The sequence below is a fragment of the Micrasema longulum genome, unplaced genomic scaffold (assembly GCF_059751315.1).
Source record: "Micrasema longulum isolate JH-2025_06_02 unplaced genomic scaffold, ASM5975131v1 h1tg000340l, whole genome shotgun sequence".
Taxonomy (NCBI): Eukaryota; Metazoa; Arthropoda; class Insecta; order Trichoptera; family Brachycentridae; genus Micrasema; species Micrasema longulum.
The window spans coordinates 186,874-213,295 of NW_028277543.1; the positions used below are offsets into that span (position 1 = coordinate 186,874).

Sequence of the window (26,422 nt, forward strand, 5' to 3'; positions counted from 1 at the left end):
TTTCAAATTGTTGAAGTCAACGCAATATTTGCAATATCTAAGATGTGGTTAGTATAGCAATAATGTGTCTATTTACTATACATCAGTGCATGTAGGTATGGTATTTGTAACAATATGAATGGTTTAGGATATGGGTACAGGATATAAAGGATTTATGCATAGAATTAAGAATTCTTATTTCTATGGATTTATGACAATTTTTATGTGTTTTAAACTACTAATGGCATATCTGACTGCAGTTCACATGATCTACATTTCCGTTTATTAAAATTTCAAGATACCTGAATATTTTATTTTTTTAAAAACTCACAGGATAAAGGATGGATGTCAGTTAAATACTAGAAATAAAGTGAAAATTTAATATATTTATGGAAACCATTTTAGATGATATAAAACAGTATAGGCTTGGGGCCTTACTCATTAAACTGGTTTAAAGTTATATGCCTAGGCGTAGTCGTAGAAAGTTCTATCACTATGCCTAGGCATAACTTTATATCAAGTTTATAATAATTAAGGACTTATTTACTTTAAGCATGTTCTTTTATATTTATAAGTTTATTTAAATGCCCAAAAGGTATGAAAACTTAAGTTTATCGACTTTTAAATTTTAAAAACCTTGTCTCAAAACTGCTATTTATGACATTCATCCTTCATATCATGTAATTTCAAATTGTGTGCTTACTACTGTGCAATTGTCTCTCCATGTTTGTACCTCCATATCTCTGATTTTTATTATTGGCATAATTCATTGGAGGTGGAGATGAGAAGAAAATATGGAAGTCTAGGCATTTACAAAGTTTATGACTTGTCATTGGCTGTTAAGTAATATTTTTTTACACAGTGCAATATTAACCATTCTGCCGTGATCATCCACGCCTCTCCAATCCCAGCTGTTGAGTTTTGTAAGTAAATGAGCTGAAATATTTTTCAAAGTAGGTGATATTATTATACCAAATTATTTTACCCACTAGGAAATGCTTTTCAAGATTTGTAAATATTAAAATTATTAGATGAATAAGTTTTTGTGAAACCCTAACCCACAAAATAATAATTTTAGGGAAAAGAAACAGCTACCGCAATATCGCTTTCCTCATCTGCAGCTAATTGTGCACGAAGAACTGAATTACGACTTCATTAAAAGGTCCTGATTATTTGACATAAAGATAAGAAAATAAAGCAATAAATTTAGTTAACCCTTTTAATCATATGAAGTTGATTTTTATCCAAAAATGGTGTTTGTAAAAAACCCGCAGGCCCAATCATTGGACTTACAGTTTTCATGTATTTAATTAACAATTAATTATCGGCAGTTTAGCTGCTATCTGCTTTCTGTATATTAACTTCCAACTTATATTTAAAGTCTGCATTACGCAATGGGTAGCCTGTACTATTATCTCTCATCAATGTCAGGGTGCCTGGAAGAATGACTAGACAGGTGCCACCATTTTGTAGCAACAATTCACGGACAGTGTATACTTGTAATGCCGTATTAAATAGACTTCATGAACTCGGCAATAGTTATTCTCACGTATCTGATATATTTAGTGTAGGGTATTGTTCCTATAGAACAAACCTTTTGAACTTTTTCAAAGATGGTGAATGGTAATTATATTTATTTATTCATGCATTTCATAATATTTATATATATAGTTTTTTGTTCACTTTGCCTAGCTTTGTGAAACAGTACTTATGATTTTCTTGTTGTTTTACTGTAGAATGTTTTATTATTTAAACTTTCTACTGAATATGCTGTATGATATTTAGGTTAATTTTTTAAATATAAATCTTGTATAATTTTTGGTTTAATTTTTTTTTTTTATAAATCTTGGGTATAAGGAAATTCATGTTTTATAAAATAAAAAAAATATTAAGCCATTATTTAAAAATGTTAATATTATAAATTTTTGTAAAAGGCAGATTTGTCGTATATGTTTATAAAATAAAATAAAATAAAGTAATGCAGACTACAATGAGGAAGTTCAGTGGTTTTTTTATTTGTTAATAGACTATTAAACTTAACCAATTTTTTTTCCATTTCTTGCACTATCAGCAATACGATTTTTCAAAGTTTTATATTTCTGAAATAACTCCGTGTGTGACGTCAGAGGTTCTTTTCTGCTTATTCTCATCCAGTTCTTCCCATTGGTCCATCCATGGCAAGCTGACTGGAAATCTTCCATAGCTCTCATATCATAGGTTGATTCATATGAACCAGTGACGTCATTCAAAGTAGTCCGTTTTTATTAAAATGTTTTTTTTTGTACGTTTTCAGGAAACTTTGCCGTACAATTGAATGCTCCAATATTCACCACGCGCAAGAAAACATTTATTGTATACAATTTCCCTTAGGGCTGAAGTTCTTCATTGTCAAATAAATAAATAAATGGAAAAATAAATTAAGAATTTCAAGGAAATCTGCTTGAAAGATAAATTTCTTTTGTGAATGGACACTCTGGGTCTCAAACCAAGGTCCTGGGCCCGTTATTACAATGGGAAGTTAACATTATTTTCAATTTTATCTACATATTCAATTACAGGTTATCGACGACACACTTAAAATTTTCTTACAAATATATTTTTGTACAATAACATCTGTTTTACTCTATAGACAGTCGAAGATTAACTTCCGATTGCAATAAACCCTCTGGTGGATGCCGAGCCAGACCTACCCTAGGTTCTGTTGGCACAAAGAACCAGAGACTTGCTTTCAGTAGAGGGGAGAAAAATATGCCCAAATTAATTGACTAAAATGTATGTTGGAAGACTGGAGTCCCTTTTCAGTAAATGATGAGGCGCTAGGGCCCCTTAGATCCCGCGCTGGGTGTATGAGATAGCTTAATAATAATACACTACAATTTATAGTTTTTGATGTGGGTAAAAAAGAGGGGTATAAAATAAAAGACAACATGAGAAAGAAATGACTATGCATTTATTCACAATAGGCAAATAACGTAATCTGACATACCTCATTTGACAGTGCAAGCAAACAGATTTAGGTAATGTAGTTATTGATATGGTAAAACATAATCAAAACTAGAAATACGCTTCTCCCCGTCAATATATATATTATAAATAATATCCCCTCGCAACCATCGAGGATATATAAAAGATTTATTTCCTTAAGAACAACAATCTAATTAAGACACGTGGCAATTACGTTTGTCAAGCGGTAAGCGAGGTTCCATTCGGTAGTCCAACCCGGTCCTTGTCCACAGAAATATTAGGTACCGACACTCAACGGGAATCAGACAAAACGTTGCGGGCAATAACAGCAAATTATGAAACTCTTCTCCATACCTCGGAGGGTGAGCTCTCATGACATACATTATTTTATATACATTAATTTTCTCTATAAAATGTCTCCTTATTCTAAGTGAGAACCAAAACACATAAGTACAGCATCCAAGCAATGCTCAATGTATGTGAAAGCACATAGACAATGTCCGACCTATTCTAGGACCCGATTACTCCCATTTCTTGTTACGAATATATTATCTATAGATGGATAACTCAAAACATTCCCACAAATTTCGCAACTCATTCCGATAAATTTATTTACTCTCTCATAAAAATATCTGTACAGACGATCTATTTCTTTACACAATGAATATTATTTCTTTCAATATCATGTAATTACTTTATCTTAGTAATTCTCCATAGGTACACAATATCATGTATGTATACAATAAAATATTAAGATTTCACCAGCGGCTTTGGGTCAAAATTTTTAACATCATTTCAAAGGTTTAAATATCATTAAGTATACCATCCTTACGCAATTAAAATTGAATAACTATAAACAAATTTAAAGAAGGCCTTTTGATAATTTAAAATGATTTTTACAATAATTTGTAAGTCTAATTAAGAATCATTTAGACACTTTTGACCCCTTCAATACATCAATGAGAGTTCGGTTCATAAAAATATTTAAAAAAACCTACTCAAATTTTAAAATAGAAATAATACTTGGGTAGTCTACAAAATATATGTTGAAAATTTCACGTTTTTTTTATCTTCCCTTATATATTATTTATTGTAGTTTGTCAATTTTAATTGCATAATGAAAAGAAAAAATCCAAAATGCAAGCATTATCTATAGGTATAATCATTCAAATTAAATAAAAGTTTTTATGAATAATCCCATAGGGAAAATAATAATAATCACGTAATAGAAAAATTAATGCAATTAAAGCGGGCATGAGAACAAGGTAGATAATTATCATTAAAACTTGGTAAAAATTTCACATTTATATTTCGGAGCCAAACATAATTTTATGTTTGTTTGATTATAATTTCACAATACTGTTTTTCCCGAGTATCACATTTCGCAGCTGTATTTAGGATTCCACCATTATTCAGACACTAAAAGGGAGTCACTTCTGTCACCATTTCACCGTGATAAGATATGTTATGAGATAATGTTATTCACACAACACATTAACTTTATTAATATATAAGTACATGTCCTTTCCAAAATATTAAAGGTATTTTGAAAACGTTTAGAATCTTTGTGTTTCTTTAAAATCTTACATAAATATATTTATTAGGTACTAAATGTACGATTGTAAATAAGGTAAACAAAATGTCTTTTGAATACACAATGTAATACTGACACTTGTATTTCATAATAATTGTAGAGGTATGATTGCAAAATGCAGAAGAATATTATAAATAGCTTTTGGGGTAAGAGGAAATAATATTGTAACTTGCCATGGCAATGTTTGCACGGCCACAGATTCTATGTACGAATGTATTTTTTTAATATTCATAAACTTCAGAAGTGAATTATGCAAATAATATTTACAAATGTATGCGTATCATATAATAAATTCTTGACAATACCTTGATCTACATATTCATATGTTTATGATTCATATTATTCATTGTAGTGCTTTCACATTTATAGATTACGCAGGCAGGTTAGTCTAAGCTTAACCGAGCAGCACAGTTTAAGCATGTGCTGTGCCAACAGGTGTCCTGCAAGACATCAGACCCTCCCGAAAATTTATTGTACCTTCAATATTATTATTTTTGAAGTGGCTTTGATCAAACCATATATTTCACTCTGCTTTAATTGCCCAATTACATGCGCTATAATTTAAATGTCGGGTCCAACATATTATATTTTTCAGTTTAATCATGTCAAATTGGATTGTTAAAATGTGTAAAATGTATTATTACATCGTTTTCTCTCGTCATTTGATTGTATTTCAACTTCTTTAGAAATTTTACTTTCAAAGGGTACTAAACTGTAACCCGCTACATTATATAAAAGTATCTTTTCTATGAAAAGATGTCCACAATTTGAATTTCGTGTGAAATAAGAGGTTGCTAATTCCAAGCATATTCTCATTTTGTGTTAAAATATATAGGTATTTAAAAATTAGTGCAATCAACTTCAAAGAAAATAAATTGAGTTTTAGAAATTATCACCAAAATAATTTTGGTTCCTTGTCACAATCAACCTCCAAGTTATTTTTACAAGTGCAATATATAAAAGTTTTTATTTGTCATTTTCAGTAAATAAAATAATAATGGTCGTGAATTATTCGTCATTTCTCCAATAGCTAAAAATATGTGTAATAACTATGTAACATTCAAGTTTATACGTATGTAAATATATGCAATTCTGCAATACACTTAGTTACCTATAAATACATAATACCCATATTTTCTTAATTTTATAGTCTAGCTACAAATGAATATTATAAGTAAACCAATATCTTCTCTCCGGTAAATGTAACTCCTGTCACAAAAGTGACCCAAATATTGCATTAGCAAAACAATAGAAAAATGAGAATTAAAAATAAATATACCTAATGTGGAATTATAAAGTTCTTATATAAAAATAAGCATTGGTTTACACAAGATGAAAAACATTTAAACACCAAAATCTAGTTTTTTTTGTTATAGTATAAAATACTCTATAAGACTGAATTTGGGTATTGAATTCCATATAATATAATCTGGAACTTACCTTAGAACACCGAAAAATAGAATTCATGGCAGATAACAAATAACAGATGATTTCGAAGCTGTCCAAGCAATACAGAATGCGGATATAAGTATTTATCATTACGAAGCTTTAGAAGATGTTGTAATTTATTTTATTACGATTAAACATAATGTTAGTTAAGTAAGAAGAGTGTATAGAAAAGAAATAAAGTAGATTTTTAAACATAGTTAAAGCCTTAATTGTGAAATGTTATATATTTTGAAGCCAGATATTTTTTACGGTTTCTTTAAGGTAAAATTGGTTGAAACGACAAACATTTATATTGAAGTCGCAATACTTTAGCTGGAATAACAAGATTCACACAGCTACAAGAACGTATTACGAAAACAAAACTAAATACATCTTACATTACCACTAAGGAACAAAGGTTAGTGGTTATAGGTACGTATTCTAGGGATTATTTTTGTTTAACATTTGTGTAGCATAGTGCATTTGAAAGCTCATTGATTTTCACCCACACAAGTCAAAACCCACGCATAAACATCACACATGCGCACATATTATCAGTACACAAAAATATAATGTTATATTTACTATAACTTAGAGACATCTATCTATACATTACATACATGATGTTGACCGCATACATAATTATCACTTAAGATCATTAATTTACACCGATGTCTCCCCATCCAAACTTGTCCATACGTAGTAGTTTGTGTACAAAACAACATTGTAAACAGTGAAACATATTTCTATATAAATGTATTCTCCATCTCCAATATCAGATAAAGTATTTGCGTTTACTAAACATGCCGGCAATGTTAGTGGAATGTAATATATACAGAAACACACACTTATGCGACTATTTCTAACAGTGGACCACACTTGACTAGTGTTCAAATAAAATCCTTAAAAATGTACATTACTTTAATAGTACGGATGAGTACCGAGAGCCCCTTTTATATTTACAGTCCTTTAGAGCAAAACACCAATATAATTATTTATCACTATATTACTTTCTACATCTCATTTTTTCACATACAAAATACACCTACAACAAATACACTAGACTCACATTCATGTCTAGAACAAACACACCGATCAAAATATATTTCTTTAAGAAATAGAAATAACTGGAGAAATATTTATGGCAAATTACTTGAGTAAATTGCAGTAAATATTTATCAGTTCAATTATTTCTTTTTTACTTAATATCTAGAAACTATTACAAGTAAATGCTGAAATAATTCATAAAAATACATTACAATCAACTGAGTTAACAGCATATTATAAGAATTTATACTACTGTGTTTTAAACCGTTGATTTAGATTTTGATTTTAAAATACATAAGAAAACGTGTTAAAAGTATGTATTTTGAATTCATAAACACATAAACTGATTCTATATACAGCCACAAGTTTAGAGCAGTAAGTAAGCGTTTTACTATAAGTTGGATGAATATAAAGGTGAAGTAATTGGACAAATTTAAAGACATCAGTTATGTTTAAACCTGAAATACAGAGGGATTTATAAAACCATTTTGTGTAGATTAGCGTTTAATCTGTACACTAAATTTGGGAGTTTAAAGTAATGTATCTAATTATGTTTTATAAATAAAATGTGAGAATGACATTGATTTTATGGTTCAAAACACAGTAATTATTACATATATGGAAAACCACGAATATTAATGTCCAGTTTTCCCGAATTAGTTAAGTACAGAAATAATAAGTGCAAAGCATTATTATACGATTTTCTACTGAATGGGTCCCGCGTCATACAAATATATTTAGTGTCCATAAAGATTGTTTCTCCCTCTGACGAATCTTTATTTCCACTTTTTTAATCCCTGCAACCAGCAATTACTTAAAAGCTATTAATCATATCTATTGGCAAATATTTTAATTTGTTTTGGGGATAATTTACAAAGTCATACAATATAATATAACATATTCGAATTTAAATTTTTACAACTCTTTACATTGTAAATTGTCCAAATGAAAATATTTTTATCCCGAATGTTTTAATATGCATAAATATTAAAAGTTATTAAAAATTTACTTAAAGCAATCATTTTGAATATGTTCAAATGAAAATTAATGGAGTTTTGTTTCAGAAACCCTAATGGGTTTTATGAGTTCCAACTATTTCCATGACTGGACAAAATACAATTTAAAGAGCTATATTTCCATCATTGGTTATATATACATATAACATTAAAAAATATTATACAAAGCTTAAGATTTGAAAAATATGAAAGCGACTTACACATACGTTTTAAAAAACAAAAGGATTGTTAAAGAATACATAGTATATTAGAAAAAATTAAAAAAGTGTTTCAGGTATTTTAAGAAATAAATTATTTTAAACATCTTTAAGGATAAAACATATTTATCTGCAAGTCAAATAAATGCAAATTGAAAATAAATTTCGTTTAACACACTTTTTCATGGCTCGAATGACTAATTGAAAAATGTCAAATGAAAATCACAGCTTTATGGGAAATGATTGCTATCCTACAGCACAGAATAAGTTTATAAAAAAACATTAATAATTTTTCTAACATTCATGAAATTTAAAGGCAGAAGATACACAACAAAAAAATAGCGGACAATATCAAAATAGTACAAGTCTATGAAAACGATAAGTAAAATATAAACACAGTTATATTTAGTTTTATATTCTAGGGGTTCTTCTACACAATAACTAAATAATTCCTAAATACTTATGTATATTTGATTAAAAATAAATAGATAAATACACATTATATGGTTATAGTACAAATTCTAATACTATACATTATTTTTCATTGTGGTTGTCAACACCCTACTGGCAATACGTTTTGGTTTTGGGTAGAAGTGGTCAAATTAAATTACAAATTAAAAATACATAATTCATACAAGCTATATAAATTTTATTTTCTTTAGGTATATTTAACAATATAACCGATGAGCAAATATTTTATATAATTTGAATACAGCCGAATTATAGTTATAGAAAACGTTCACGATATATTTTTTGAAGTAGAGATAAATATATGAATTTGGTATATTTGTATATTATTATATGACTTGTTTATCCTTAGAATGTGTTTCTTTTCAAAGCAGTAGGTTCTAGCTAATAACATAATATGTAATCCATACTAATATCATAATAAAACATAAATTGTAAAAGAACAAATAAATCAAATAAATGTGAAAGTGTGTTTGTTTTTGTTTCCGTTACATCACAACGGAGCGACTGATTGACTTGATTGTTTTGCCTAGGGACAGCTAAAAAATGAGAAGTAAAATAGGCTACTTTTCAACCAGAAAAAAATATCACTCCCTCGGAAAAATTGTTAGTGGCAAAATTAATTCTTCTTTCATGTTGCGACAGAGTGACCGATTCACGTGATTTTTTCAAAGATAGCCAAAGAGATAACAAGTGTCAAAAGCTACTTTTTATCTCAAAAAACGTCTTACTCCCTCAAGAAAATTCTTAGTGCAAAAATTAATTAATATTAAAACAGAATAATGATGCTACGTCGACATAGACTAAAAGACCGTCGTATTTTTGTTCTTGGCGATCGTCTGAGGGCCGGCAATCAATATTGGGTACTTTTTATCCCAAAAAAAGAAATCATTCCATCGGAAAATTTTTAGAAAAAAAAAGAAAGAAGAATATTGGTCAAACATGAGTTCAAACAAAAAAATAGTCGGATCAAATATGTTATGCTAATTCTGTTACGAACCGAATCTTAGGACCTTATGCGTTAGTAGATCAATGAGGTAACCACTATACCAAGGATAAGACAGTCACAAAATAAGTATTAAACTTACAAATTATTTTCATATTTAAAAAAGGTAACACGTAAACAACTTAATTTAAATAAATATAATGCCACTGTATAAACAAGATGTCACAAATCTATTTATTTTGACTGAATAAAGATTTTTAATATTTTGTGAAATTCCATGTTAACATGAAATACAAAACTTAAATAGTAAAATAAAAATAAAAAAAAGAGAAAAATTAGCAATTTGTCAATGGTTAATGATATTTATTTATTTTTTATTTATTCATACAAAGATATATATTACAAAAAAAAAAAACGTATCTGTAACTCTATGAGGCTAAGAGCCCTGTGTTTAGTTGGGAGTTGGGATTAAAAATAATAATTATTAAATTCATTTTTGATCATTAAATAATCATTTTATAATTTCTAATTAATTTAATACTTCGTACAAATCAAATTATGCTTTTCACAATGAAAAAAAAAATGTTTACAATTTTCATAAAGTTTTCTGAAATGGACTACAAGCCAATATATAAAAAAATTGATTCCGCTAATAATGGGGTATTAAATTTGATCCACTGAGTTACAAAAAAAACTGAAACATTATCAATTAAAATAATATACCGAGAATCGAAAACTTAAAGAATGTAAGTTGAGTTAGAATTACAAAAAAAAAATACTTGCGCATTGCCTCTAAAACAGTACAGCTGTTTACTAAATCCTGATAAAATAACTCGACCTTACTTAAAACATCATTTCGTCGACTAATCGATCGCTTGGAAGAAAGTTTTATGGTTAGTGTGGTTCTTGCCGTACATTTATTTGATCAGCAAGGCCTGCGGTTAGTGGAAGTGTAAAAACAATAGGAGAAATAACGGCCAGCGTATTATGTACGTATCAGCCTAGGTAGCAAACTGGGCGGTAGAGTGAGGCTAAGTGAAACTACGGTGGTGTGGAGTGCGACGCATGTCCAACGTTGGGCTGAGAAGGGAGCGAAGGTTGTCGCTGTGGTGCTGCGTCAATGGTGACTGGAGGTGTCTGTGTGGAATCACCTGGAAACAAAACAAATCTCGAATCTGAATACGTATTTGAATACAGTTTTTAAAAAAAGAATTAGGTTGGGGTGGATAGCGCATCGGGTTATATGCTATTGACAAAATCAGTTCGAGTGGATTCTGATCGGACGGATAATGTGTCAGGTGTTTGTGAATATGCCCCTCGGCCTCCGCTGGCGATCGCTGCTAACTCGAATTTAAAACATTTCCTTTATGGATTAATGGATTTTATTTAACATATTTCCTGACGATTTTCAGTATAACATAATACAAATATAGGAAATCCTAGAAAACATATCGTGGAGCAATGAGGAAGTTCAGTGCTACGGGAAATTGGATATTAAAAATATTTTCTTACACATGGTAAAAATAAGAGCATTTAATTGTATCAACAATCCACCTGGTCCATGAAGAAGTATAGAAATTGAAAAAATAACATTTTCAGGCGGTGCCTAGTATGTAAGTGAAATAATTTAATTAGATGAATCTCACCCGCTTAAATAAAGGTTTCAGCTCTTTAACTTCACAAACATCAACAGATGAAAGAATTGAAGTAATATAGATGTTCAAATATAGGCAGAATGGTGAATGTTACACAGTGTGTAAAGTGGCCACTTAAACCAGCCATTGACAGGTCATAAGCCCTGTAGATGCCTAGACTTCCATATTACTTTCTCTTGAATGTTCTTCATCTCAATGTAAAATGTTAATTTAAACTTCTTTATTAGTGTTTTTTTTTTTTTTTTTTCGTTTCTTTTCTTGAATTAATTTATAAGTAAAAAATATTTCTCTTCATCATTTTTTTTACATCATTTTATATTTTTATACATAAACATATACTATTTACCTAAGTATTAGTTTTAAATAAAAATAAATTTGTTATTATTATTATTTTTTTAATGTTATTCAAAATTGTTTTCAGTTTTTTTTTTTTTTTTTAACTGGTTCAAAGTATTTCTAATACCAAATTAACTTTTTTTTATCGATAATTCCATAACTGGTAATATTTTATTATTTTATATAGTTTATATTTCTTAAACTTTCTTAATTTGTTAATTAATAATATTGTTTTAAATGCTCTGTATTACTTATGCTTACATGTATGTATATTTAACTGTATTTGTAACAAATATGTAAAAGGCACTTGTCATACCTCTCTCTCATTTATGATAAAGGGTGCCGAGAGGAGGGCCTCGTCTCAGGAGGTCCTGCGCGATGTGAGCGAGCCCACCAGCGACTTGAGTGTGGCCCCGAGCCCCGAAGAGGGTGCAGCGCCCGGGCCAGGGGGGACGCAGGATGAGCCCCCGCTGCCGCGCCGCTGCCCGGGGTGGGCGTCCAGACACTTCTGGTAGCGGAGCTGGAGGGAACCGCACATCGTGAGATAAAGTAAAAATATAATATACCTACCCATATGTAGAAGTGTCAAATTGTGATTTTTTTTATAGGTGAGCTATACGAAAAGTTCATATATTTGTATCTACATTTATATGTTATGGCTTTTTTTTCTGTGGTTCTGCGTGATTCAACAACATACAACATTCATCGATCGACCACCTCAATTAATAATTATTAAGTATAGTTAATAAAAAAGATTATTATCCATAGTCAAATATAATGGTATGCTGTGCATAAATACTTATATGAACGATTAACCCCTAAGGTGAAATACTTACCAAGGAATCATACTTGACTTAATTAGAAAAAATGTGTTTTCATTATTATAATAAATTGATAATTAGTTTAAGTTAAAAAGTACCAAGAAACCGATATAATCGTCAGGTTTCTGGCACAAGTTGGTAACTACAATTTTCGAAAAATGAGATGTCTTCATAGATGGCATCTCAAAATATTTCATACTCGATAAATACAAAAAAATAATCTTCTTTGCAGTCTCAATCCTGGGGATTGGTTAGCAGCAAAGTCCTGCATCTCGTCCTCCATTGGTCTCTATTCTATGCAGCCCTTTTCAGCTCGACATAGGAGGCGCAGTTCAAATCCTCGCACACCTGCTCCAAATACTCCGTAAATTGTCCCTCTAGCCATTCCCTCTATATTATGTCATGCAGGAGACCCTCATGTAAAAAATAGTATATAATAATGTTCCACTTGCAGTTGATTTGGGATGAGCTTTAAACATTAGAAGTACAATATCTCATAACTAGTAAAATGTAGTTCCCAGCTTGTGCCAGAAACCTGACAATATTTTGACAAAGTATTTCTCAGTTTAAACACAATATTACCGATTGACAGGTAAAACACATTAAGTATAGATTTATGGTAGAGTGACTTTATGTCATTGAGTTCTATATTTTTCAACAATCTCTGCATGAAAAAATCACTGAGTCTATTACGCAAACAAAAACAGCTCTGAATGATTTTAATTCACTACAGTTTTGCAAGAGATTGTTGAAAGATAAAGAACTTAGTGATGTTAATTTATTTTAAAGATTGGATAGGTAATGCAATAAGCATAATAAATACCTTGCAAGCTGCCTCGATAGTTTTGCACAGCGCTCCACTAGATGGCTCGCACTGGAATACATGAGCCACATACAAATCTTGAGCCGTGTGCATCACAAACGCGCAGCGTCTCACGTCACGACCGATCCCGAGGAAGGAGAGATATCGCACTCGGCACTCTGCTAGTATAGCATCATCCTAAAATTTAATAAATTAGCGCAATTATTTCTGAATGTAAATAGATTTACAGCTTGCTTCAGATTTTGTGTGTTTTAACTGAATTATAATAAGTAATGTATGGTTCTTTTAGATACTCTAGCTAAAGCAATAATATGCATTAATGTATAAGTTGATAGTTACTGTTTGGAAAATCTCTGAAGTAGTCGAGAAAAATGGCTAAATTTAGAGATCAAAAAGGTATTACTGCAGCAATGAGGAACTTCAGCCCTACGGGAAATTGGATACAAAAAATGTTTTCTTGCACGCGGTAAAAATTAAAGCATTAAATTGTACAATAAAATTTCTTAAAAATATACAAAAGAAAAAAAAAAATATATTAAGAAATATGCACTACTTTGAATGACGTCACTGGTTCATATGAACCATCCAATGATATGAGAGCTTTGAAGGATATCCGGTTTGGTCATCGTAAACGAACCAATCGAAAGAACTGTCATATAACAACCTCTGACATCACACGCGGAGTTATTTCAGAAATACAAAACTTTAAAAAACCATAGCGCTGATAATACGATTTATAAAAATTTAAAAAAAAATTCAACTTAGTTTAATATTCTATTAACAAATAAAAAAAGACACTAAACGTCCTCATTGATGCAGATTATCAAATTAACAGAATAACCGCGATGAGGCTCGCAACCCATCAGGTCGCTTCTCTCGGGGGGGCGCAAAGAGGAGGAATTCTCAGGAATGTAGAATTGCCACTTGGAATGTAAGAGGACGTATGACTGATAAGATGAATGAACTGTGTGATACAATGAAGAATAAATGTATAGATTTATTGTGTGTCTCTGAGACTTGGAAGAAAGGGAGTGGTTCGATGGAGCACGGTGATACTCTGGTTCTCTGGTCCGGTCTCCCTGAGACGGACAGAGCTTGCCGGGGTGTTGCTGCGTTTCTATCGCCAAGAATGATAGAGGGCATGAATGAATATGAATTTGTAAGTGAGAGACTCATGTTTGTCAGATTTAAGGTCGGACTGACAAGATTGCTTGTTATCATAGGATACGCTCCTGTCAACTCCGACTGTGAATCTGAGAAGGACGAGTTTTGGACGAGTCTAATGAATGTGATGAATGGGAAAAAAGATAGCGAAAGGATAGTTTTGGCTGGAGATCTTAATGGTTGGGTGGGAACAAGGAGAGATGGGCTGGAGTCAGCTCTAGGTATGTTTGGGGATGCAAGAGTGAATGACAATGGGAAAAGACTGCTAGAGGTATGCCTGGAATGGAACCTTTTTGTATCAAATACATTTTTCGAACATAAAGGAATCCACCAATACACATGGGAGAGAGGAAATGAAAGGTCGATTATCGATTATGTCATCATTGACTCTAGATTGAAGCCTGTAACTGTCGACACACGTGTGTACAGAGGGGCCGAGATGGAATCAGACCATTTTTTAGTGGTCTCAAGGGTGATTCTGTTTAAGGGATGGCGGTCCCAAACAAACAAAGTTCAGGCTCCTTCTAGAGTCAAAGTTGAAAAACTGCAAAATGCTGACATAAAAGATAATTTTGAAAGATCTGTGAGTCACAGACTGAACGAAAAAGATGTAGAATGTATGGGTATAAACGATATGTGGGAGTGTTTGAAAATAAGTATGTGCGAGGCGGCGAAAGAAGTGTGCGGTGTGACAACGCTAGGGAGAAAGAAAGGTGATGCGTGGTGGGACGACGAAGTCAAAAAACTCGTTAAAGAAAAGAAGGATGCGTGGATAAATTTGCTTGCTGTAAAAAAGAATACAATTGAATATGAATCGGCTAAACGCGTGTATGGTGAAAGTAAGAAAAAGGTTAAGCAGGGTGTATGTGAACGGAAGAAAAAATTGAAGGATGAAGAAGGAATGAAAATGACACACAATTTCCATGAAAACATTAAAGTTTTCTGGAAAGCTGTGAAAAACTCCAGGAGTAGCAGTGAAAGCGGAGGCATGACAGTTGTTAAAGATAAGGATGGAAAAATGGTGACTAGTGAGAGTGGAATAAAAGAGAGATGGAAGGAATACTTTGAGGAAGTTTATGAATCGCACACTGGTAACTCGGGCGGTGCCGATGTATCGACATTATCCGAGGTGTGTCTGAACGCAAATGATGAGGTAAGTCAGATTAGTATGAAAGAAATTATCAGCGTTGTCAAATGTATGCGGAATGGTAAAGCGCAAGGGTATGACTGTATTGCAGCAGAGTTTATTAAGTCGGGTGGCAAATTAATTCTCACATGGCTACATAAACTTTTTAACTTGTGTCTCAAGGAGGAAAGGACTCCACCTGATTGGAGGAGGGCAGTTGTTATGCCGTTATACAAGGGAAAGGGTTCTAAGGTGGAGTGTGGGAATTACAGAGCTATCAGTCTTCTGAGCGCTGTCGGCAAAATGTATGGAAGAATACTGATAGAAAGAGTAAGAAACGTGACCAAGGAGAAAGTATGGGATGTACAGAGTGGATTTATGAATGGTAGAGGATGTATGGATCAAATATTTGCATTACGCAATATGACAGAAAAGTTTTTGGCGAAAAACCAGAAGCTTTTTTGCGCTTTTGTTGATTTGCAAAAAGCATTTGATCGAGTTGATAGGAAAAAATTATGGATGGTTCTATCGGAGTATGGAGTGAGTGACAACCTTGTCCGCGCTATTGCTTCCTTGTACAAAGATAGTGTAGCGTGTGTAAGGGTAAATGGGTCATTAACTTCCTGGTTTGACATCCCTAAAGGAGTCAAACAGGGATGTGTAATGTCACCGTAGTTATTCAACATATACATGGATAAATGTATGAGAGAATTGAAAAGTATGGATGTGGGAGCGAAAATGAGTAATCTTACTGTCAGTTGCCTTCTGTACGCCGATGACGCAGTCCTCCTAGCTGACAGCGAAGAGGAACTGCAATCCTTGGTTACAAAGGTTTACGAAGTGTGCAAGGAGAGTGATTTGCTAATGAATGTGCAAAAGTCGAACGTCATGGTCTTTGAAAGAAATGTAACTATGACTGAATGTAAGATTGTAGTAAATGGAGATAGTTTGAAACAGGTCGAAGAATTTGTATATCTGGGTAGTATGTTTACTAGAGATGGAAATATGGACAAGGATATTGAAAGGAGGGTTAGTGCCGGTAACAGAGTTAATGGTGCCTTAAAGTCTGTCGTAGCAAATAAGTGTCTATCGCAAGAGGCTAAATTAGCAGTTCATAATGGAGTTCTGGTACCAACCCTAATGTATAGAAGCGAAGCATGGAGTTGGAAAAAAAGGGACGAAAGTAGACTGAATGCTGTTGAAATGCGATCCCTCAGGCGAATGTGCGGAAAAACAATGTATGATAGGTGCCCTAATGTCGAAATTAGAGCAGAATGCAAGGCTGAGTTAAGCATTATCGACAAAATTAAGAAAGGTCTTTTGCGATGGTTCGGTCATGTGGAGCGAATGAATGATGAAAGAACGGCTAAAAAGATTTATGATGCGAATGTGTCTGGTTGTAGAAGTCGAGGAAGGCCGAGAAAGACATGGCATGATCAAGTACAACAAATTCTTGAAAGTGGTCATGTGAAAAGTCGGAATAATCGACGTGCGTGCATGAGAAGATGTATGAATGTGAAGGAAGCAAAGGAAGTGTGCCAGGACAGAGTGGTGTGGCGTTCTATCCTCTCTGCCTACCCCTCTGGGGAAATGGCGTGATGGTTAGTTAGTTAGTTTAGTTAACAGAATAATTGTGCCAAATTTGTATGTGCATTTATAGCATATTAATTTTTTTTTTTTTTTAAAACAGTTCATTGTAAAATGTATTACCCAGTGAAGAATACATGAAAACAAAATCATATATATTTTTATAACAATGTAATTCTTAAAAAATATAAATGAAACAAATAATTTTGGGTCTCTAAGGAAGTTTTTTGATGTAGGGTGTTTTAGTGAATGTTTTTGTTTATATAGTGTATAAATAATAAAAATGTTTTTATACATAAGCTTTAAAAAAATATTTTTGTGATGTACACACATAACTTGATAGACATCATTTAAAGATTTTTCTAAATGTATCTTCTAGATCTAAGGTGATTCCAGAAGTCTAAAAAATGGCCTTCAAAATAAAATATTTGGATAAATCATAAGAACGCAAATATTTATTTAAAAAAAAAAACAAAATGTTTATTTATTTATAAATTATGTAAGTTTAGTAGGATTGGATTAGAAATCTCTATTGCTAACAATAGTCGACTATTTTATCTTTATTACCAGCACCACCTAGACTCAAGGCCCGGGCACTGAAATGATGTGGGCCATTTTTCTGACATTTGTAAACGTTAAAATTTTTTAGGCTAGGATTGTATAGGTTTTTATTTGAAATTCTGACACAAATGTTACTAAGGACCTACGCATTTAACTGTGTGTATTTTTCTAATATTAAATCCCTAAATCAAATATCTGTAATCCGTAAAGACAGGTTAAAATTTAAAATTTTGTAAAAAAATTAATTACGGGTATTATTTGACATTTTGTTTGAGGATCATTTATTAACTATCGGTATTACTCACACTCTGCTGCAGTATGGAGATCATGGATGGCGCTACTTGTACGCTGACGGGCGCCCAAGCTTCCCGAGGAACGGTGGCCGACAGCAGATCTATGGCGTCGTTCAGCACTTCCATCCCGGTGGCGTTGGCGACCTCGGTACTGCCGAGGTAGTGTGCTCGCAGCACTTTCTTAGGTTCTTCCATCGGAGTAGGAAATGATTGCGCTACAACGAGATATAACACATTTCAAATGACATAAATTGATGTCGATGAAGAAAATTTTGAAGTACGAGTATATTTTGAGAAATAATATCTTTAAATGTATAAATAATAAATAAAATAAATAATGATATAAAATAAACAATTAGTGTAAAGAAACATGACAAATGGGGCGACATGACACCAACTGCGAGTCGTACAAATATGTACTCGTTTTTAAACCGAAAATTATGAATGAAAACTTGTTTCTTATAGATTAATAGTTCGACCATTAGAATCATAAAAATTCGTTCCAAGTATGTAACCCTTTTTTTGGCAATGTATCCTATAGGATTAATTTGATCTCATTTTTTCTCATGAACTAAAACACGAGTACAACAGCATTCAGTTAAAACTAATCATCATCATAGGCTCGACAGCCCTGGGTGGGCCTTGGCTGAATCCAGAAGTGTCCTCCACTCTTGCCAGTCTGTTGCCCTTCCTCTCCAGTTCCTCACTTCCAACATTGTCATATCTGCGCTGATGCAGTCCATCCATCGCATTTTGGGCTTTCCTGGTCTTCGTTGTCTTTGTGGCACAGAGAGAGTTAGACGTTTTATGGGGTTTTCGTCTTCCATTCTAATTATATGACCAGCCCACCTTAAGCGTCCCACTTTGATGGAGTTGATTACATCGGGCGCTCCGTAGATTTCTATAGGTCTATATTGTAGTGACGACGCCAATGGTTGTTTTCTTTCATAGGGCCATAGATAATTCTGAGGATTCTTCTTTCGGAAGCTGCAATGACTCCCTCAATATTCTTTGTGATAAGCCAGGTTTCAGAGGCATATGTCGAATTGGTTTAGCCAGAGTTTAATTCAGTTAAAACTGCTACACACGTTTGAGCACTTTATCATGATCCTCTTGCAGTTGACCCTCAAAGTGTCGGCGATAACGCGAGCCGGCATGTCATTGCGGAATAGTGACTAACCTAACCTAAACAGGGATATACTCACCCGGCATGGGCTTAGCCCTCCGCTGTTCTGTGGGGAGGTTGGTGGGGCGCGCGGGGGGGCCCTGCAGGGAGCGCTCTATCATGATCCTCTTGCAGATGTCCCTCAAAGTGTTGGCGATGGTGCGCGCCGGCATGTCGCAGCGGAACACGTGGCACATGTGACGCCGTGTTACGCGGTCGCGAGCCACGTACGCAAAATCCCTATATAACAAATAAATGCAATGTTTAAAATGAAGAAGTTCAGTGTATTAAAAAAATAAATCATTAATAAAGTGTCCGCTCAAACCAGCCAATGACAGGTCATAAGCCCTGTAAATGGCTAGACTTCCATATACCCTTCTCAAAAATGTTTTTGTTCTACGATGCAATAAATCACAAAGCCACAATGCCAATAATATAATTAATGAGGAAGTACAATGGTTTTAAATTATTTTTTATAAATTGAATTATCAGCGTCATGATTTTTTGTTTTGTAATTTTGAAATAACTCCGTCTGTGACGTCACAAGTTCTAGTCGGAGAGTTCTGCTGATTGGTGAGTTGGCTTCCCGGAAACCGGAAATTTATCACAACACTCTATTATTGGTTGAATCTTAAGAACTCATGACGTAGTTCATTTTTATTATTTTTTTTATACGTTTTTGAGAAACTTTGAGGTACAATTAAATGCTCTAATTTTTAAATTCTCTTGGCACTAAACATTCTCATTGCAGTATATCTAGATGCATGGAAGGTACAGGGATCAGTCTTACGCTTCAGATGTAAGATGTACTATTTTTTTACATGAAGTAGCCATCGAGTCGAAAACACTCATCCAGAGTTTTGATTCTATTTTACACGCAGAACTGTGCGCTTTGGGCCTTAGTTATAAACCTGGTATGTTGTTACGCCTAGACATAGTGGTAAAATTAGGATGGGAATACCATCCTTATTCTACCACTGTAATAAGGATGGTATTTCTATCTTTATCTGCCACTATGCCTAGGTGTAACTTTATAACAGGTTTGTAAGTAAGGCCCTAAATCTGCCGAGACACAAAAAATATTCATATATTGTGGACTTGAAAGGGATTTCGTTGTTTTTTCCTGAAAATTAATGCTTTATTTTTAAAAATTAGTAAAGAATATATCATTGGCATATTGTCCTTTGCTACTTTCCCCCATCTTTCTGGAAGCATACAAATACCACCTGGAAAGGAAGGAGCGATGTCCGGTGAATGCAGCGGGTGGGGTAGGACTTCCCATTTGAGCGTTTCCAAGTATGTTTTGACTGGCCTTGCAATATGTGGCCGAGCGATGTCATGCTGCAAAATTATTTTGTCCTGTCTTTCCTTGTGTTGCGGCCATTTTTTCTCCAATGTTCGGCTAAGACGCATCAATTGTAATCGATAACGATCTCCTGTGATGGTTTCTTTGGGTTTTAGGAGCTCATAATACACTACGCCCGCCTGATCATGGTGTGGAGCAGACATAATGATGATGTTCGGTGATGTTCCGAAAGAGCATGGTCACTGTAAGTTTCCACAAGAATTCTATGTGAAATTCCACGCAAACACTATTTTTTTGGCACGAAATTTGACATGTTCAACGCAATAAAAACATGTTTACATTTCGGCGGAATAACACATACTGTTATTTCAAGCCTAATGGTGGAGCTTCACGATAAAGTTGACAGTAGTATTGATCGATGTAAAAAGGCTAAGATAATACCATGTTTCGGGAAACAGCGAGAACATATTAAAGTTCCTATGAAATAAACTTAATCTTACCTTTCTCTGTTGACAGTAACGAAGTTATTCCAAGGCAGCAAAAACATTGCAAAAATATTTAGTTGGTTCTACATTTTATAAAGCTGTTATATGGAAAAATTAAATATAATTTAGTTTCTTAATGGTAGGTATAATAAAAAAGCCAGGTTTACCTTCCATTATCTCTGCCCACTCCCCAGACTCTAATTGTGTGAATAGGTTGTGTGTGAAGAGTAGTCAAGTTTTCTGGGTCCATCAGCTTCAAGGCTCCTTCGTCTAGGTCCATGAAGAGGTCCTTACCCTATAAATACAGATAATATAGATGGGACAGCTAAGAAAGCCAAAACAAGCTTTAAAGGAGTTCAACTATCTTTAAGCAAATGTAATAATCTAAAGTCTTACATCTCCCCAACGGCCGACAACATCCAGAAGATCATTCCTCCCGAGGCTCAAGTCCACAATGCACTTATTGACTGCTCGGCTGCTTCGCTCCGGAGTCAGGTCTTCCTCAGCGATTTCCACCCAGCCCAAGGAGCGAACGAAGAAGCGCACAGCGCGAGCGTCGGGGTCCGGCCTAGCGGGGTAACTGCGGCGCCTGTAAAAGAAAAAAAATCACCATAATGATTTTTGCCTTTCGTGATCCTGATAGAGGGGATAAATTATTATTCCTCTTCTTAGTGTAGGCTTTGTGCCCTGTTTATCACGAGGGATTAGCCTCCTGCAAGGTGGATTTCTAGCTGTCGATTCATCTCTTGGGTAGTCTGCCCTGGAGTCATTTACCTCAGGGTTGGCCGTCAATGCAATGTGACATCACATGTCCATACCAGTGTTTTCTCCGTTGCCTCCGTAACCTGACCATATCTTCGGTCTCGCATGTCTTTGAGTTACTTATTCTGTCTCGGAGACTCTTACCAGATATGCTCCTGAGACTCTTCATTAAGCGCGATTTTAGTAATTGTGGTGTCTGCTCAGAAAATCAAGCATGTCCAGGACAAAGGCTTTAGACTACAATTCTGGAAAAAGTTGTTTCATTATTTTAAGTGTGTTTATAACCAATTGCGCAGGTCTTACACTAAAAGGATTCGAACTGCAAATGTCTATTGGTTTAAGGTTTAAATCCTTTTGCCAAAAGTGTGTATAAGACCCAAGCAATTGGTTAAAAATCACAATAATAAAACAACTTTGGTTGAAATTGTGGTTTAAAGCCATTGCCGTAAAAGCAGTCGAAATTTAATGGTAATAAAAATATAAAATAATTGCCAAAATGTCAGTAAAAACCAACTCATTTTTCATAAAATTCGCACTCCCAAAAGTACACTGTCGCAAGTCTAAATTTGGCTGTTTTGAGTTATGAATGCAGTTTAGCCACATTTTTTTCCCTTAAGAGACCACTGATGTATCACTACGATTTTTTAAAGCGAGATACCACAAACTCAAACTCAACATAGGACTCTTGACCTCATAGAGTTAGGGATACGTTATTATATTTTTTGTAATACACATCTTTATATGAATAAATAAAAAAAACTTCAGTATTCTTTGAAATAAATTAAGAAAAACATCGAGAAGAATACTTCAGGAACTAAAGTGCAACAGTGTTCTTACCATATTTTTAGTCAAATGAGCAAATACCGCAATAACAAAAAACTGGGCATTATGTCAATATATCGACATCTCCTACGTATAATATCGCAACCCAAAATACTATCTTTATTCTTATGAGCTTACTAGAAGGTTGAAATATTTTGCGGTTTTGTAAAAATGCACATACGATATTAAACTTTGGAAAAGATGCTAAGTAAATTAATCTTATGAATGACATACGATATTATACTTCGTTAAAGACGTAAATAAAAATTGGCTAATTTGAAACTAACATGTGTGTAACGTATGTATTTTTGATACTCACAAACTGTGTATGTAATCATAATAAGCACTAAGAATAATATACGTAGTTATTCTGTATATTCTAACAAATATTAAAATAAAAAATATATAATATAATACTAATTGATTTGTTTTACCGAGAATTTTGGAAATATAGGCTTCGGTTATTATACGATTAATATGGTAATGGAGTTCGAATTAAGTTTCGAAGATTAAAATGTAGAAAAAGTTTCTACATTCACATTGTTGAGCTCTAGTTAAACGAATTCTTTTATTTTTTCGCGTAAGCGAGATTCGTTATTGGAAAAATATACAAAAACATATTTAAAAATAAAACCAATACTCGCAGCAGACATCCATCTAGTCCGGAGAACACCAGCGTAACTGATATTTACGCCGCTTCCGTTCATCTCTATTGTCCCGCGAAAATTATCGCGAGGGTTCATATAATTATATACTTTCTAAAAAAATATGAGATACGACAATGTGCGTCCCAAAAAAGCGTAACTAATTGCAAAATGTTTTATTTTCTTCGTTGGAACTAAATATGTAAGAATATATAGACGATATACATGTAAAACTCAAAATCGACAAATTGTAGGTTACAACATTATGCGTAGGAGGGGATATATCTGCATTAAATTACGAAGATTAACAAATTAAAAAAAGTTTCAATAAAATATAAAAATATACAGTACAGAAAATGAGTTAAAAATGATTTTATAGAATTCAGACTCACTTGTAGGCCAACTCTTCCCTTCTCTTGCGGTCGTCACACTCAGAATCCAGTGCCGAGCTGGTGGTGCTCCTGGGCACTGCGGAGGCTGGAGCGGGCGAGGGGGACGGGCTGCCGCCCTCCGCCCCTCCAGTGGGCGCCTCGCGCTGGATCGTGCCACTCTTAATGTGCCAGTAGTAGGGACCATCATTATCTACACAGAGATTAATCAACAGTGATGATCAAGTCCTGTGTTTTGAAAAAGAATTAACAATTAACAATTCAAATAATGATTAGTTCTTCACTTTTGTTTTAACTCTTTACTCTTGTGTGTATTATTATTTTTTAAATTTATTGTTGTTTAGTATTAATATTTATATAAACCATGAAGTAAACTTTTTAACTTTCCTTTTAAAACACTTCCTCTTTCTTTTTTTTTTCTTCTCTTCCTCTTTTTTAAAACTGCTATTTTCTTCAATTTACCTTTCTTTAACATAGGTAAATATTTATATTTGTTACATATGTAATATTTATTTTTTTATAATTAAATACTGTTTACCATTCTATACTTTTATCGATATTTTTGTTATTTTATAATATTATGCTATTTTTCGTTGTATTTGTTTTCACTGGTTTTATTGTAATCATGTAAAAGGTTCATAGAACCGTAAATAAATAAATTAAATAAACAGTGAGTGAAAAAAAACCCTGTGTGTAAAAAAAATATAATAGATACTCAGCACCATGCCTAAATGCTAAATTGAAAGAAAAGTGGTTAAATAATTTAATTTTCTCTAATTGATATAAAATGTTTATTGAAACAAATACTTACAAGATTTTTTTTGGTTAAGATCACGACAGAAAACTTTTCGCTACCTTTTTCATTACAAAATTTCGCTAAACGTGCAAGCGGAACTTTTTTTTAATTAATCAAATCAAAATGCGGTCCCAGTGGACTAATGGCTAAGCTAAGCTTTTATTGTTTAACGGTGTTATCAACACCGTTTTCCTAGGAAAACACTTTCTAGTCACCGTTACGACGGCTTTCTACCGTATCACCGTTCACTACGGCCGTTAAGATACGGGCACCGATGTCCTAGGAAACCGTAGCTTCAGTTTAGTCAGTAGTCCATCACCGATTATATATATTATTCAAGATGTAATAAATAGAAATCAACGCATAGCGTCGTTTTCTTCGGTCTCTCCAACTGGGGTACGAACTCCCGCATCCGCAAGCATAAAATCCTGCAGATCTATCATTAGGTTCGGCAACGCTGGGTGGAGTGGAACTGTTTCTCTCACCTTCGTGCTTCTCCCAGCCGGGGGGCAGCGGGTCGGGCGGCTGGGCGGGCTGCTGCTGGCGGCGCCGCACGGGCACGGCGTACAGCTCGCCGCGCGGCCCGGCGGCGCGGTGCCGCACGCCGCCGCCCTTCTCGCTCGCCGCCACGTCGGCGCTCGTCTTCTCGGGCGGCGGCGAGTCCGCATCGTGGCCGGGCGCGCCCGCGGCGGCGTACTCCTTGTCCGATATACTGGGGAAGAAATAGTTGGAAAAACTGGAATGATGGACGTCAGAGCCCATCCGAGTCAAATAAACAAACGTGCTGTAAATCAAGCGTGGGTAATGCAGTCCGTTTCAATAATATGAAGCGGGTTAAAACACGTCGATCTCTACTATTGATCTCAAATGAGTTCGTTCGCGCAATTCTGACCCGCCGTGGGTGGTTAAGAATTTATTCAAACACGATTGGGGTGCTTAGAGCTGACCCATCACGCTCCAACGGCAATCAGTCTTTGCGGGTTTTTCTAGGTTACCTGATTATAAGAAATATAACGGTACTTAGCATTCAAATTAAATATAAAATACCAATAAACGAACATAATAAATATCCCACCACATTCAAATGTGCGTAAATATTCGAACATGGCTTCTTTATCCAAATATAAATACAAATGAATAGGTAAAATAACAAGATATAAATAAAGATATATAAAAAAATAATATTTCTTACGAGTAAAGCGTACCGGACTTTCTTAGTTAAGTTATAAAATATAAAATTATAAAAAATGTAAAATTTAAATATGGTGTCCGAGACACGTACGGGGGTCACTCAAAAACGAATGCCTTCTATTTTTTTCTCCCTTTAACTGTAAAGAAATTAAAATGCAATTATACAGGTTGAAAGCCACATTATTGACTATTAATTTGTCAATTTTCAATATAATCTCCGCCCATTTATACAGATTTAGTCTATCTTTTAACAAGGGCATGTAATCCTAAACCATTGACACACGGACGTTTTCACGGCCTCTTCAAAGTGAATCCCAGGATTTATTGTGCAACACTGTTTCAAAAAACCAACCACCACTCACTGCAGTCAACGGCCTGCCGCTCCGCTTTTTGTCAACAAACGGTGTTTGTCTTTCGGCTTCGTTACAGCGACAAACCACTGTTGCATCATCGTCCGCATTTTTCAGTCTTTTATGAATGCGAATGGGTGTTTCACCTTCTGCATTCAAGAATTAAATCACAGAACGCTAATACGAACATCGATGTTGGCCATTTTACAAGCGACTGCAGTGCTGTCATGTGTTGACGAAGAAACTTACTACTGCAGTAGATCGTATATCGATTAAATTTGTTCACTCAACTAACTTTATTTAAGTAGAAAAAAATAGGAGGCATTAGTTTATATTATTTTTTTGTTTCATCGATTGGTCTTCCTGTAAAAATGTATAGTGGAAATGGCAGCCTCCGTGGTGTAATGGTCAAGACGCTTGACTCATAAGCGGAAGGTTCCAGGTTCGATTCCCGGTGAGAACGCAAGAATTTAATGTGATTTTTCTCAAGCCTGGATGTTCTGTTCT

General features: G+C 33.9%; 1 protein-coding gene across 2 annotated transcripts in view; it reads right to left on the reverse strand.

The window, feature by feature from the left end:
• Positions 1-2,907: 2,907 nt before the first annotated feature.
• The window catches only part of LOC148282313 (protein Fe65 homolog), a 311,928-nt gene continuing 288,413 nt past the window's right edge, over positions 2,908-26,422 (reverse strand). For both annotated transcript variants that reach the window (XM_088225234.1, XM_088225236.1), the window contains exons 5-13: positions 24,860-25,086; positions 23,582-23,771; positions 21,358-21,550; positions 21,129-21,256; positions 19,211-19,410; positions 18,018-18,220; positions 13,275-13,451; positions 11,947-12,150; positions 2,908-10,790 (exon numbers count right to left, since the gene is read on the reverse strand). In XM_088225234.1, coding sequence (XP_088081360.1) covers positions 11,992-12,150; positions 13,275-13,451; positions 18,018-18,220; positions 19,211-19,410; positions 21,129-21,256; positions 21,358-21,550; positions 23,582-23,771; positions 24,860-25,086 — 1,477 coding nt within the window. In that variant the 3' untranslated portion in view covers positions 2,908-10,790; positions 11,947-11,991. The remainder of the gene's footprint in view (positions 10,791-11,946; positions 12,151-13,274; positions 13,452-18,017; positions 18,221-19,210; positions 19,411-21,128; positions 21,257-21,357; positions 21,551-23,581; positions 23,772-24,859; positions 25,087-26,422) is intronic.